The sequence below is a fragment of the Pectinophora gossypiella genome, chromosome 18 (assembly GCF_024362695.1).
Source record: "Pectinophora gossypiella chromosome 18, ilPecGoss1.1, whole genome shotgun sequence".
Lineage (NCBI taxonomy): Eukaryota > Metazoa > Arthropoda > Insecta > Lepidoptera > Gelechiidae > Pectinophora > Pectinophora gossypiella.
Window position 1 is genome coordinate 13,176,238 of NC_065421.1, and position 15,476 is coordinate 13,191,713.

Consider the following 15,476-nt stretch of genomic DNA (forward strand, 5'->3'; position numbering starts at 1 on the left):
TGCTGCCGCCTACATATGAGCATCTAGTGTTTATCGTCATTGTTTCAATGTGGTCTTTCTAACCCCCTTGTGTAAAGCAACTCACATCGGTCAGCGAGCTTCTTGTAGCAGCAGCAGTCCCTCAACCGGGTGTACCGAGCACAATCATGCGCCAGCGGCTTGCACCGACTTCGGCCCATGTAGCACGTGTGAGGCAGCCACGGGAACGGCTCGGGGAAAAACCTTCAAATTCAAATATACTTTAATAGTACCAAAATATGAATGAGTGAATGGAATTGCAAAAATCACTTTGTGAGCCGTGGTTTGTTGATTATCACGTTTATTGTAACCTTAGAGTGAATGATGAATACCTTCTCTCACAGCAACAGTGGTCAGCCAGCAGACGTGTTTCACAGTACTCTAATTCTCTACGAGTGCATGAACCACATCCGGGCCTCGAGTCTGGTACTGGAATGGAGACAAGTGTAGAGTTAGTTATAGACAGTATAGACACGGGATACCATACAAGACAGTATAGTCACCGGACACCATACAAAAATGACATTCTTACCGTGTACGGTAAGTGCGAACGAGATCACAGTCCGCGCGCTCTTCTCCTTACCCCATAGAGGCTTACGGCTATTTGCGCTACAGTAAGACACAAAGCTCGGTATTTCCCTGCTCGATCGAATCAGAAATGAGGAGATCCGCAGGAGAACTAAAGTCACCGACATAGCTCGAAGAATTGCAAAGCTGAAGTGGCAGTGGGCAGGACACATAGCGAGGAGAACCGATGGCCGATGGGGCGGAAAGGTTCTGGAATGGCGACCACGTGTCGGACGACGCTCAGTGGGTAGGCCCGCTACAAGGTGGACCGACGATCTGGTGAAGGTCGCGGGAAGCCGCTGGATGCGGGCAGCGCAGGACCGATCGTCGTGGAGATCCTTGGGGGAGGCCTATGCCCAGCAGTGGGCGTCATACGGCTGATGATGATGAAGACACAAAGTTAGTTCCGTACCCCCTCCGGTTGACTGAGGGGAGGCCTGTGCCCAGCAGTGGGACGTATATAGGCTGTTCATGTAAGACACAAAGGGGTGAGGTCCACGCCCGATACGAATTGGTGCGGGGCGGAGAGTTACAGGGTGTTAGTATACAGGGTGTTAGTGACATCGTAACGAAAACTTTGAGGGATGATATCAAAAAAAGAACAAAAAAATCATAAATTTTCCGACAGTCCGAAATTCCACTTGATAGTAAGTAACTCAGAATCATTGATACGATGTCACTAGCACCCTGTATGTAGACCGAGTATTATTTATTCTTTGCCTAACCTAAGCTTAAGCAAATTTTAAACGTTCTCGCCCGCTAAGGGATTCGCGGTCCTCCCCGACATGATGGATAACTCGCGCGTTCGTGGTTCATTGTATTTTGTCTATCTGCCTGACATAAATATAATAAGATCACGACTATAACCCAATTGGGGTAGTCAGAGCTAAGAGCCATCGCATGATGGATGAGCTAAGTAGGCTTTCTGTTAGACCAAAGCGGTGGTAAGCCGTATCGCCGTCGGTAATGGTCGAGCCAACTGTGTTAGTAAAACCTGCACTTGAGAAAAAATATTACTTATTAATAATTCATTGGTGCAAGTTCGGTACCGGGGTTCGAACCACAGGACCACAGTGACTGTCTGACTGGCGCATTGTTTATTTACGTACTTATTCAATAAACATTATAAATGTTACCTAACTCTACCGATATGTCATAAAAACCAAGTGCGTGTATGATTCAATAGTGAGACATGTGTGAAGTTAAAACAATAGAGCGTAGAATAAAATAATAATGACATTAATTTGTGTTTGAATGTCTATGTGTCGACGTGCACTTCTCTCTAAATGAGTGATTGAATTTTTATAAGATTAGTCATAAAACAGACAGCCTCCGTGCCTCCGTGGTCTAGTGGTTAGAGCGTTAGGCTCACGATCTGGAGGTCCGGGTTCGATTCCCGATGGGGACATTGTCGAAATCACTTTGTGAGACTGTCCTTAGACACAGTTGATATTAAGAGGAATTTCATGTCAGAAAATTCATAAAAAAATTTCGTGTTTTATTAAATTATTTTGAGTTGCATAATTCTGCGACGGAAAATTCCACTTGATACCAACTCAGAATCATGGTCTGAATCATCCCACAAAGCTTTCGTTACCGTGTCACTAATGTATAAGTAGGTATTGTTTTCTCGCCATAGCTACAACGCATTATTCCTTAATGTAAAAAAATAGATGTTTTTATTCGCTCTCAATCCAGCGTAGAAGCTTTATATTAACTTCGAAATCTATTGTTCACGCCGGTCGCCGTCGACTGACGTCCTAGTATTCTATGACTGTCTCTTCAAAGCTCAGCCTGCCGACATAGTTTGTATTGCAAGGCTGTAAGGTTTAGGTTGGTGTAAGTTGTCTGGGGGCGGTTAATCAATAATGCAAGCAACCGGACACTACACATGCGTGTGGTGCATCGAATGATGTGTAGCACTTGTAGGTATATTATTGTGTAGGTACCTACCTGTAGAACAAATCAAAGCTTACATGGAACAGTCAAAGAGAAGGTGAACGTCGTGTCTTATAAGGAAGTAAAGGAATTAAATAATAAATCTTTATTTCAAGTAACCATTGACTCATATGTGTTAGTAAATGACTAATTTCTAATGTTAGTAACATTTGCTAGACGAGTAACTAATGAAAACGTTATTCGAGTAGAGTGGCTAATCCAGGAAAATAGAAATATTACACATAGAGAGGCATTCAGGCTGAACTGAAGATCGAATCCTGGGCAGTTTCCACCATCTTGCATGAACACCTGAAAGTCAGGAAGGTTGCTTCGCGATGAATACCTCATTCTCTCACAGATCACCCGACGTGTAGATTGGTGCGAATTGGCCTTTGCTAGACGAGAATGGAGAATGCTACACCGACAAGAGCGTGGCTCTTAAATTAGTGATGATGATAACCTACCTGTAGACAATAATGTTGCCCTTAGTTCGTGTCTGCTAATTATGTTAAGAAATGTGTCGTAATTTCCATCCTCTTCTATTCTTGTAAGACCGAGATTTCCAGACACAAAAGTTAAACAATGAGGTTTGGATTGTTGGCAACCCAACAAATTTACTTTTTTATATTATTTTAATATGGCAATAATTGTGTCTCTCTCTCTGCTACGAACTATTAGAACGAAGACATTGTGCTCCTCATTTAATTATAATAAATATTAATTAACAGTAATAACCAGTGCGTGTCATTGAAGTAGTGCATTAGTGGACCCACAACAGTGCTACAATCCAACAAATATTCAAGTTCGGTGCACCTAGTACCGTACATGGATTTTAAAAGGACATTCGGCCTTACGACTCTATTCCGTGGTCCAACCCAATAAGGGACTTTTCAGGCTACGTTCACCAAAACAATATAGATGGCGTTGTACAGCTTTAACTTTAACGTGATAGTTACCTATTTTCCCATTATTGAGGTGACTTCGTCCGCGTGGCGTGTTATAAAAAAGAGATCTTTGTGTGTGTGGAAGTGCATGTCAAATTTCAAGCGTCTACCTTAAGTGGTTTAGATTTTTCATACAAAAGTATTTTCCCGCTAATTCCCGTTCCCGTGAGAATTTCGGGAATTCCTTTCTTAGTGCACCTTTACGGCACCTAAGCTACGTCTCTTCCAAATTTCAAGTGCCTACGTTTAGCCGTTTAGGCTGTGCGTTGATATGTCAGTCAGTGAATCAGTCAGTTTCTCCCTTTATATATTTAGATTACATTATGTATAGCATTAAGTTGCTACCTTTGCAATACAAATACAAAAATATACTTTATTGCACACAACATACGAAAGATACAGTACAATCTGGCGGCCTTATAGCTAATAAGCCTAGCCCAGCCTTTATTGCTTCTCTTGATTTTGATCAGAATAATAATGGGTGGAAGACGTAATTGTATACCCACAAACAAAGATAAAAGACGTTACGCATGTCTGTTAATCATGAAATTAGAAGGTTAAACGAAGAGAAATCTGTACAGCGCCATCTATATTGTATTTCAAGAACGTTGCCTGGAAAGTTGTTTGACTATGTCATGTATATACGATCACGAGCATTAATATGTATACACTTTGGTACCATATCACATTAACTTTTTTGACAAATTGAACTGCAACTCTCACTAAATGTCAAATATATTAGTGCGACAGAGTCCTAAAGTGGGTAAGTACATTATGTTGCTCATGACTGTACATACATTTTGTAAAGTTGCAAATAGACCCGTAGCGATCACATTACATATCCTATCCTCTACTGAAAGCTCTAACTGTAGACTAGAAATCATATATTCCGTTTCTCCGTGGTCTGATGTATGCCGCAAACTTCGCTCTGGGAATTCTTGAAGCAATCTAGACATTTCCGAGATGTAATAGACAAACTCAAGACTGCTTCTTTCTGAATGGATAATGTTCAAAAGCTTAATAATTCCTACAAAAATATAAGTTCAAAAACTAAAACCCGACCACGGAAAAATCACGCTCTAAAATGTATGAAACAAGAAAATATGGATATTTCTCTGAAATCCTTACGAATAGTGATATTTAGAAGATACCCGTGGTCGTAGGTATACTAATGTGTCCTATTTTGTCTGTGGTAATAAGTCGAATTAATTTAGTGTGTGGGTACGTTGTGGCTCCTACGTTTGGGTCTCAAATAAGTTACCAATTCTGTCAGTTATTTTCGATCGACTTTATGGTGGCGGTTATAGCGTTTATCTTCGTGAATTCAACAAAAATACAAGTAAGAAGATAAAATACAAGTGGGGTACGTCTAGGTACTTTTTTTGACGTGACTTATTGTAGATTTGCCGCAGATGGCATTAAATACTTGGCCGGACAAATGGGGAGCGCTGAGGGCTCTCACCCGGTACAAAATTTAAGACAACAGGCCTGAGGGTAAGACGCGCGACCCTCGGCTCAGGGCGTCGTCTGAGAGGAAGAATATTTGAAAGAACTAATTGACCCTAGTGGGTCGATAGCGATAAGCGCTGAATGAGGGACGTCTAGGTACTTCTGTTTTTTTTTGTGACACAGAAAGTATCTATAAAACCACCAATAAGTGAGTAAACCACAGCGACACAAAAACTTTTAATCGTGACAATGACAAATCGAAGGTTACGTTGACGTTTTGACGAAATAGGTAAAAAAAAACAATTAGGTAGCTTGATCGGAACCCGTGACGGATATTATGGAATATTACTTCGTGTTTTGCTTTTTTTTTCGCGTGATAGCCCAGTTTAGAACGCTTGCCTTCTACCAACTGGGCTCGAATAGGTATAGTTCGAACCCAGCACAGGCCTAAACCAATGATTGTCGAATTTGATTTCGAATTCATGTTTGGATCATAAATGATTGAGACAAAAAATTAAGACAACAGGCCTGAGAGTTTCCAGTGAGTATGAAAGTATGATTGATTAATGATGATGATGGTATGATTCAGGTTTCGGCTACGGCGACTGCTTCAACTCCGACGTCTTATATAGTCACATTGCGGGCATGTGAGCACACCATTTAAATACAGGGTGTTAGTGACATCGTAACGAGCAAAAAGTTTTTATTTTAATTATTTTCAATTCCATATTTTTGCAATGGAAAATTCCACTTGATATTAACTCAGAATCATGGGCAGAATCATCCCTCAAAGTTTTCGTTACGATGTCACTAACACCTTGTATGTATAATTAAAGCACATAATAACTTAAAACAATGTACCTTGTATGTATAATTGGATAGTTTCCTAGGTCATTATCAAATTCAGATTTTTATCTAAATACAGAGAGATCTAAACGTGACGAAAAAGTTTTCTTTTTTCTATTTAACTTTATTTATGAATTTTAATAATGTAATTTTTAATAATAATTGCTATATGTGCCATGTTTTTCTATAACGTCACATGTTGATTTTTCATACAAATTCCAAATGTTCTGTTTTGACATTTAGTAAAAAGTAACTGATTTGACTAGTTGGAAACTACCCTATTGATGACAATAGTATTTGTTCACAACAAAAGTATTAACCGTGAAGTCAATAATTACAGGTCTAGCGCTGACCTTGACGACAATTTGGGGGTCCAACTGTAATTTGGTGCAGCCCCGCCTTTTGACCGCGGCGTATTACTTCATACAGGCGGTTTTGAAGGTCTCACTAACATGTAATTATTTGTATTATAGTAAAGACAGACATTACATTATGAGCCACGGTAACCCAGCTGGAAGGTCGCAGTTTCGAGTCCCAGTACGAGCCAAAAATTTTCGAATTTTCATAAATGATTATCACGTGCTGAAGGAAAACAACGTGGGAAAACCTAGTAACATATTATACAGCAATGGGCGAAACCCAAATTCCCGAGAAATGCGTTTCGGAGTTATGAAACCTAACCTGCATTGGGCTGGTTTTTCCTTTCGCGGTGTGGAAGGTCACGGTCAGACAGGCAGTCGCTTCTGTATAAAACCGGACCTGTCAATTCTACAGGTCGTAAGTGAACCCTGGTAACGCTAGGAAGTTGATGTCAGACAGGCATAACTCTCGCTCATAAATCCTGCTTAGTGGGCAGCCTTAAACAACCGGAGGGGATATGAAGTGTACTCCACTACGCTGCTCCACTGCGAGTTACATACATACATAAACTCACGCCTATTTCCCACCGGGGTAAGCAGAGACTATAGAATTCCATTTGCTTCGATCCTGACACACTTCTCTTGCTTCCTCCACATTCATCAATCGCTTCATACACGCACGCCGGTTCAGAGTAGATCGTATTGAACCTTTTCTAAGGACATCTCCAATTTGGTCATCGTAAGTCCACTGCGAGTTGATATCCTATAAATCTTATCTTATCTTACTAATATATAAATGTGAAAGTTTGTGAGTATGGATGTTTGGATGTTTGTTACTCTTTCACGCAAAAACTACTGAATGGATTTTAATGAAACTGTACAATAATGTAACTTTTACATCAGAATAACACACAGACTTTAACAATAAAAAAAAACGAAATCTACGCGGACGAAGACGCGGGCGGCCGGTAGTTTAGAATATACCCGGACAGGAAAAGGTTTCTTAACGATATTTTTATCGAACTGATTTCAATTGCTGGCAGTTTTCCAACAAACGTTTAGCTATATACTTTATAAAAAAGCAAAAATATTCGGTATTATTTCAATCACTACACAATCACTATTATTGACAAAATATTGATATTCGCACGATGTATGGTTGAGTGATGGACTTTTTTGATATAATATATATTTAAGATCTTTTGTACCACTGTAGAGCAAATAAATTTTATTTCATTTCAAACCTATGCACTATTTCCAAAACTAACTCTATCTCTTTCTTGTACCTATCGTAAGTAAAGGACAACATTATTTTTAGATCGCGAGAATTTGCACTATTGAATACTTATAGTGGTGTCACCAACATTTATAACATCTTAATTTGACATGACTAAAACTAGCCGCGTCTCTTTCTTGCCCGTATTGCAAGTAAAAGACGGCTCTAGTTTAAAAGCCTGTCAAATTAAAATTACGTTAAGTGTGTGTGCGTCCGAAGAAGCACCAATACGTAGTTTTATCACTTTGAACTATTTAGCTGAACACCACCCTTATGGGATGACGTCATGGCCTATTTTTCTAGTCTTCTTGCGTCATTGTTAACCATTTTCTACATGGGGTGTTGTTGAGTTGAGTATTGATCGATGGTTCGAAGCGGAACGTCTGGATGGAAACCCGAGAAAGTAGGTATGTACTTAGGTACTATAACACTACCTAACATCAAGCTTATTATGTTACGACATGCAATATTAAGAAATTCATACATACATACATACATAAACTCACGCCTATTTCCCATCGGGGTAAGCAGAGACTATACAGTTCCATTGGCTTCGATCCTGACACACTTCTCTTGCTTCCTCCACATTCATCAATCGCTTCATACGCGCACGCCGGTTCAGAGTAGATCGTACTAAACCTTTTTTAAGGATATCTCCAATTTAGTCAATGTAAGTCCTTCTAGGTCTTCCTCTGCCAGCACTACCATCAACTTTCGCTTTACATACCGCTTTCGCAATTGCATTATCCTTCATCCGCTCTACGAAAGAAGAAATTTTGCCGTTATTATGAAAAAATCAGAGTCAAATATTTTTGAATCTACGACATTTCGAAGGTGTTATGGCTGAGGGGAAGAAATGAGAAGAAACTGCAACAGCAACGTATCTTTCAAATCAAAGTAGGTATACATTAAAAAAAAATAACTAGACGAACACATTTACCAGGCATTTTTATCATTTAGGTAATCATTAATCTTATAATTAACTTTTTTAAGCTTTTATGTAAGATTATTACATCGCAGTGTCACAGGTTCGAATCACGGTGGTGTGATAGTCAACACGCTCGTTTCGAGTCAGGTTTTAAAACGGTGCTGACGTGGTTTTCATTGCGATGGTATGCACTATACACGTCTGCCAACCCCTTTTGGGATTCACGCGTGATGTTATGTTACGTTGTAATATTACTTATGACTATGAGTAATGGAATTCATCTGTCACATACCTCATCAACGTCCACAAGCATTTAATTAGACCTAACACCGCATCTGATAACGAGAAAATTGTCCCTTAATTACTACTTGTCATACATGCACTTTTGTATGAGGTTGTATGAATGTATGGCCAACCATACCATTCGCATCAGTGCTTAGATTATAGTAATCCACTTTTGTTATTAGTAGGAAGTACATTCCTTCCATAATGCTTTTGATGATGTCATTAAGTCTTATTTAGCTTCAATAAAATGTTAGCTGGAAGAAACACAGGATACCCTATAGAGTCGCTATTAGTCACAGCCTGGACACTCCATACAAAAATGGCGTTCTTACCGTGTGCCGTCTAACGTATAAGTGCAAGCGAGACAGACGGTCCGCGCGCGCTCGCTCACTCCTTAACGACTTACGGCAATTTAGACTAAAGTGAGACACAGAGGGGGTGAGGCCGGCGCCTGATACGAATTGGTGCGGGGCAGTGTCTGTTCTACACGTAGTGGTATTATTCTTCACTCTATGATTACAGGGGCCTTCCGCCCGCGCCGCGTTTTTGCCCGAGTGGACTTCAGTTGTCGCGCGCGACACGTTTTCTCCATACCATTTTCATCCCTCAATTTACAGGATAAAATCTTACCTAAGTCTTAAACTATCTCCATATCACATCTAAATCTAAAAATTGACAGACAGACAGAGTTACTTTCGCATAATAATATTAAGTGGGGATTCAACGAATAACAGAAGGGAAACCGAGTATCACATCCTCAGGATTCTTATAACTAACAGTTCGTTTCCTAAATTGATCCGACCGGGAATCGAACATAGAACCTTTGGTATAGTGCTCAAGATGCAAGTGCCATTTTACCAGAGATTTTCTTTGACGTGACTTATTGTAGATTTGCCGCAAATGGCATTAACTACTTGGTCGGACAAATGGAGAGCGCTGAGGGCTCTCACCCGGTACAACATTTACGACCACAGCACTGAGGGTGCGAAAACTGTGAACCTCGGCTCAGGGCATCGTCTGAGAGAATAATATTTGAAAGAATTAATCGACTCTAGCGGGTCGATAGCGATAAGCGCTAAATGTATCGGGGTTCTGAAGTGTTTGTTGTCGCGAGCTGATTGGCTGCCTCTATGGTTATACCAGAGAGGTTACAAGTAATATAACATGTTATGCACAGAAATCTGTACTGTAATCATTGAGAAGTGTCATCGCTAATTAGCGGAGTCTATTAATACCGTGTACACTGTCATTAAACGCCAAGGCTGGTAAATTAACGCCTGTCATATAAAATGACAATTGAGCACTACACGGGTAGTAGTACCTACTTGGTCGAAAGTACTGAAGGGAGGATATTTACGAAGCAAAAAGGAAGGTTATCTGTTTGACCGCTAAGTATGTATGTGTGTCATCATCATCAGCCCATTAACGTCCCCACTGCTGGGGCACGGGCCTTCCCTATGGATGGATAGGGAGATCGGGCCTTAAACCATCACGCGGGCCCAGTGCGGATTGCTGGTTATTGACGACTGCTAATGCAACCGGGACCAACGGCTTAACGTGCCTTCCGAAGCACGGAGGAGCTCGAGATGAAAACTTTTTTTTTGTGGTCACCCATCCTATGACCGGCCTTTGCGAAAGTTGCTTTACTTCAACAATCGCAGACCTAGCGCGTTTACCGCTGCGCCACCGAGCTCCTCATGTATGTGTGTATGTCATATAAAATGACAATTGCGCGGGTAGTAGTCCTTACTTGGTCGAAAGTACTGAAGGGGAGATATATACGAAGCAAAAAGGAGGGTTATCTGTTTGACCGCTATGTATGTATGTATGTTTGCACGTCTGTTCCAACCTTACTTCTAAACCACTTGACAGAATTTAACAAATGAGGTGTCAATAGAAGGTTCTTGATTGTCTGGTGGTTATGGGCTTTGTGACGTCACTAACTGAGGACGAAAAAAAAAATATTTTCGAATGGTATTGTGTTTGGTGTCAAATGAAACGGCTTAATTTGCACATTTAAAAAACCTATTTACATATTACTAGCTTTTATTTGCGACTTTTCTTGAATTTAGGTACTCGACATTTACGTTGAATTGATAACATGACTACTCAGACATGTTCAGGATAGGTAGACCCCAAAATAATATAGGTAAATAAAAATTAAAGTTTAAGAACTAAAACTTCTCTACGGAAAAATCACGCTCTAAAAAGTATGAAAGAAGAAAATGAATGGTGGTTTAGAAGATAGCCACGGTCGGAGGTGTGTCAAGCTGTCCTAAAGTTTGCTTACGACGGCATACGACCACACATCACCATTTGGAAGAATTTCAGAGAAATATACCTATTTACCCCCTCTGGTTGATTGAGGGGAGGCCTGTGCCCAGCAGTGAGACGTATATAGGCAGTAAAAAAAAATAAAAAAATACCTATTTTCTTGTTTCATACTTTTTAGAACGTGATTTTTCGTAATCTAGTTTTAGTTGTTTTTTGGGATTGTGTCATCTAACATGATGGACTAATGTTATGGGCGATAGGCTGATCCCTTATCACCATAAGGTTCATCATATCCAGCTTACGACATCGTATCAACAGTGGCTGCAAGTTGTCTTTGATTACTTGTGGCTATGCCCACCCCATTAGGGATTACGGGCGTGAGTTTATGTATGTATGTGTAGTTTTAGTTTTTAAACTTTTCTTTTTTAGGACTTCGGTATCAAAAGCGGCTGCAAGTTATGTTTCGATTGCTTGTGCCTGCGTCCCCCTAATTAAAGGTTACAGGTGCGTGTTTGTGTACCTACATTTCTATCGCCCAATAAAACTGTGAATTAAGTGTAATTACAATTAATGACGATTGGTACAGTTCAGTTTGAAACAGTTGACAATAAATAAGTCAATTGTGACTTTCAATTAAGACAGTCATTGCTAAAAATACCAACACTACAGCGGACTAGTGCGGAGCGGATCCTATTACCAAGCTTACTCATTCAGTTTTAATTCCGTTCAGGATTTTATTCATATAGCTTGAACGTGATGAAACGCATAAATGACCGCGAAAGTCAAATACCTATTTACATATTACTAGCTTTTATTTGCGAGTTTTCTTGAATTTAGGTACTCGACATTTACGTTGAATTGATAACATGACTACTCAGACATGTTCAGGATAGGTAGACCCCAAAATAATATACGTATAGGTAAATAAAAATTAAAGTTTAAGAACTAAAACTTGTCTACGGAAAAATCACGCTCTAAAAAGTATGAAACAAGAAAATGAATGGTGGTTTAGAAGATAGCCACGGTCGGAGGTATGCCAATCTGTCCTAAAGTTTGCTTACCACGGCATACGACCACACATCACTATTTGGAAGAATTTCAGAGAAATATACCTATTTACCCCCTCCGGTTAATTCAGGGGAGGCTTGTGCCCAGCAGTGGGACGTATATAGGTAGTTAAAAAAAAAGAACCTATTTTCTTGTTTCATACTTTTAGAGCGTGATTTTTCGTAATCTAGTTTTAGTTGTTTTTTGGGATTGTGTCATCTAAAATGATGGACTAATTTTAAGGGCGATAGGCTGATCCCTTATCGCCATAAGATTCATCATATCCAGCTTACGACATCGTATCAACAGTGGCTGCAAGTTGTCTTTGATTACTTGTGGCTATGCCCACCCCATTAGGGATTACGAGCGTGAGTTTATGTATGTATGTGTAGTTTTAGTTTTTAAACTTTTCTTTTTTAGGACTTCGGTATCAAAAGCGGCTGCAAGTTATGTTTCGATTGCTTGTGCCTGCGTCCCCCTAATTAAAGGTTACAGGTGCGTGTTTGTGTACCTACATTTCTATCGCCCAGTAAAATTGTGAATTAAGTGTAATTACAATCAATGACGATTGGTACAGTTCAGTTTGAAACAGTTGACAATAAATAAGTCAATTGTGACTTTCAATTAAGACAGTCATTGCTAAAAATACCAACACTACAGCGGACTAGTGCGGAGCGGATCCTATTACCAAGCTTACTCATTCAGTTTTAATTCCGTTCAGGATTTTATTCATATAGCTTGAACGTGATGAAACGCATAGACCGCGAAAGTCGATAACGGATTTCTCTAACCATAGAGGCAGCCAATCAGCTCGCGACACCAAACACTTCAGGGCCCCGATACCGACCGGCCGGCGTGGTCGACGATTTCCCTCATTCAGCGCTTATCGCTATCGACCCACTAGGGTCGATTAATTCTTTCAAATATTTTTCCTCTCAGACGACGCCCTGAGCCGAGGTTCGCGCCCAACTGGGCACCCTCAGGCCTGTTGTCTTAAACGTTGTACCGGGTGAGAGCCTTCAGCGCTCCCCATTCGTCCGGCCAAGTAGTTAATGCCATCTGCAGCAAATCTACAATAAGTCAGGTCAAAAAAAAATCATAACGGAATTGGGTCGTGTACTAGGTTCAAGATAATGCTTATGAAATTCCGATTACTAAATAAAGACACATCTAAAACGAACTAAAACCATTTTATTTTTCCTATTTGACTTTTATGAATTTTAATCAACACGAACATAATAATAAGTCCGACATTTTATTACGTTTTTCTATGACGTCACAGTGTGCGTTTCCATACAAGTTCCATAGTTATTTCGTGTTTTGACGTTTAGTAACACAACAACAACAACAACGGGAGACGGACGGGAGTGGGGGTCGGCAACTTCCGACCCTAGAGCTGGCAGTTATTTTGCCCAAAGGGTCAGTTTAGCGGTGCAGAGACGCAACGTGGCCAGTATTCTGGGGACTTTGCCTCGATGTGGTGAGCTGGAGGACATTTTCATTTATAGATTTTTATTATTATTTTAAAATTGTTTTTAATAATGTGTATGTTGTTACAATTGTTGTTGAATGGAATGTATTTGTTTATGTAATTATACTAATTATTACTAATTATATTAATTTATATATTTATACTAAAAAAAAAAAAATTATACTTTGTAAAAAGTAACTGATTGGACTAGTTGGAAAGTAGCCTATTAATGTCCTGTCTATTATGAAGGACTGGGCTGGAAACCTGTCAACAAAATGTCAAATACCACTATTTCTTTTTTAGATGAATTTCTTATAAGTCCTCAATGGCCATTTAACCCCCCTGTTGATTTTCATAATCGTCTGCAACTTGGCTAAGGCCCCTGGTGTATGTACTTCTCGGCCGATAACATAGTACCTCCCTTCTATGTTCTCCCTGCCTACATATAAATATAGGCATTTGGACTAGTAAATATTAGTCTGTTATATCATAAGCTAAATCAGCAGTTTGTCGCGGTCAAGCTATATAATAGAGAAGCAAATTTAACGCCTACCGGCAACCTACCAGTCTGGACATTAAAGAACTATGTCTAGGTAATGAAATGACCTAGTGATCACTTGAACATTTTAGTTTGAACTAGATTGCATACAGTCAAACGCAAAAGGGGGCGGCCCAAAAAAACCTGACTCTCTCGGTTGACCGGGACTTAAAAACTCGGCATGGAACGTCGTATTCTGTATCAATACAATGAGTCATTTAATTTTAAATACATATTCAATTTATCTAGTTCTAAATTTAAAAAATCTATTATTCAAGCCCTTGGCTGATTTATTTTTTGTTTAATTTATAATATAACCTTTTTCAACTCACTAGACGACATTGTAAATTAATACGTGGATAATGTGGTTGATTGTACATGTACTTATGTGAAAATATCCTACACCTATTGTTAACATATTATGTATAATTGTTTATTATCCCATGAAAATAAATAAATAAATGGAAGCAAGCTCGCGAGGCAAAAATCGCGAGGACTGGAAATCTATTATTCAACCCTTACATCCCAACAGGGGATAAATGTATTAGTAGAAAAAGCATACTGTCATCTTGCTCAACGTTATCGTTAGTCATAGGTACTTAATGTTATTTATTTTTATTTATAGACAACTTATAGCAGATTTGCCTCAGACGGTATTTACTTGACTGGACAAATGAGGTTCACGGAGAACTCTTATAGAAAATTAAATCAACACACTTATGCCTGTAGGTGCCCAGGTGGCCGCAAACTTCGACTCAACTCGAAAATTATCCGATTCCAAGATATCCGAGATGCGGGGATTCTGCTCCCCAGAACTTAAATCCCCTGGTACCTAGTTGCGGCATCCGAATAGGGACGGAGGGACCCTTAGGGACGGTACTGAAAAGTATCGGCGTCCGAAGGACGTAATTATGCGATCCTGACGATCCGATTACTCTAGCCATAGAGGCAGCCAATCAGACAACACACAATTCAGGACTCCGATACCGACCCCACGACGTTTTCAACGATTACCTCATTCGCCGCTTATAGCTGTCGGCCCACTAGAAATAATTATTTAGTTCTCTCAAATGCCATCTGAGGTTTGCGCCCATCTGGGCACACTCAGGGCTGTTGCCTAAATTTTTTGTACCTACCGGGTGAAAGTCCTCGGCGTTCGCTATTTGTCCGGTCAAGTGGTTAATCCCAACTGAGACTACTTTATCTCGTAGTCAATTCGCGTGGCGTCGTCTGTCCTTTAAACATGTTAACTCGATTAGAACCTATTTCCTCAAATTCCGACAATTGGCTTTCTGATCAGATTCGAAGGTCGAATGGCACACGACTAAAGATTAGGACAGTAACGCGACTCACGACGCCGAAGACTAACAGAATTGTTATTTTGTTTAAACTTTAATCTAAATACATAATACGGATTAAAATAAATAGTACATATTTTTTTATTATTATAAGGTATGTAAAATATTGGATCAGGATAGTTTGTGAAGGTACACAGAGTTTGGGCGCGGCGCGCTACCGTCTCTTACAAAGTCTCAT

The 15,476-nt window shown here is 39.8% G+C and overlaps 1 protein-coding gene across 1 annotated transcript in view; it reads right to left on the reverse strand.

Moving 5' to 3' along the window:
* The window catches only part of LOC126374887 (uncharacterized), a 44,627-nt gene that overhangs the window by 3,375 nt on the left and 25,776 nt on the right, over positions 1 to 15,476 (reverse strand). The window contains exons 5-6 of the mRNA XM_050021659.1: positions 351 to 447; positions 86 to 222 (exon numbers count right to left, since the gene is read on the reverse strand). Of these exons, the coding sequence (XP_049877616.1) occupies positions 86 to 222; positions 351 to 447 (234 nt within the window). The remainder of the gene's footprint in view (positions 1 to 85; positions 223 to 350; positions 448 to 15,476) is intronic.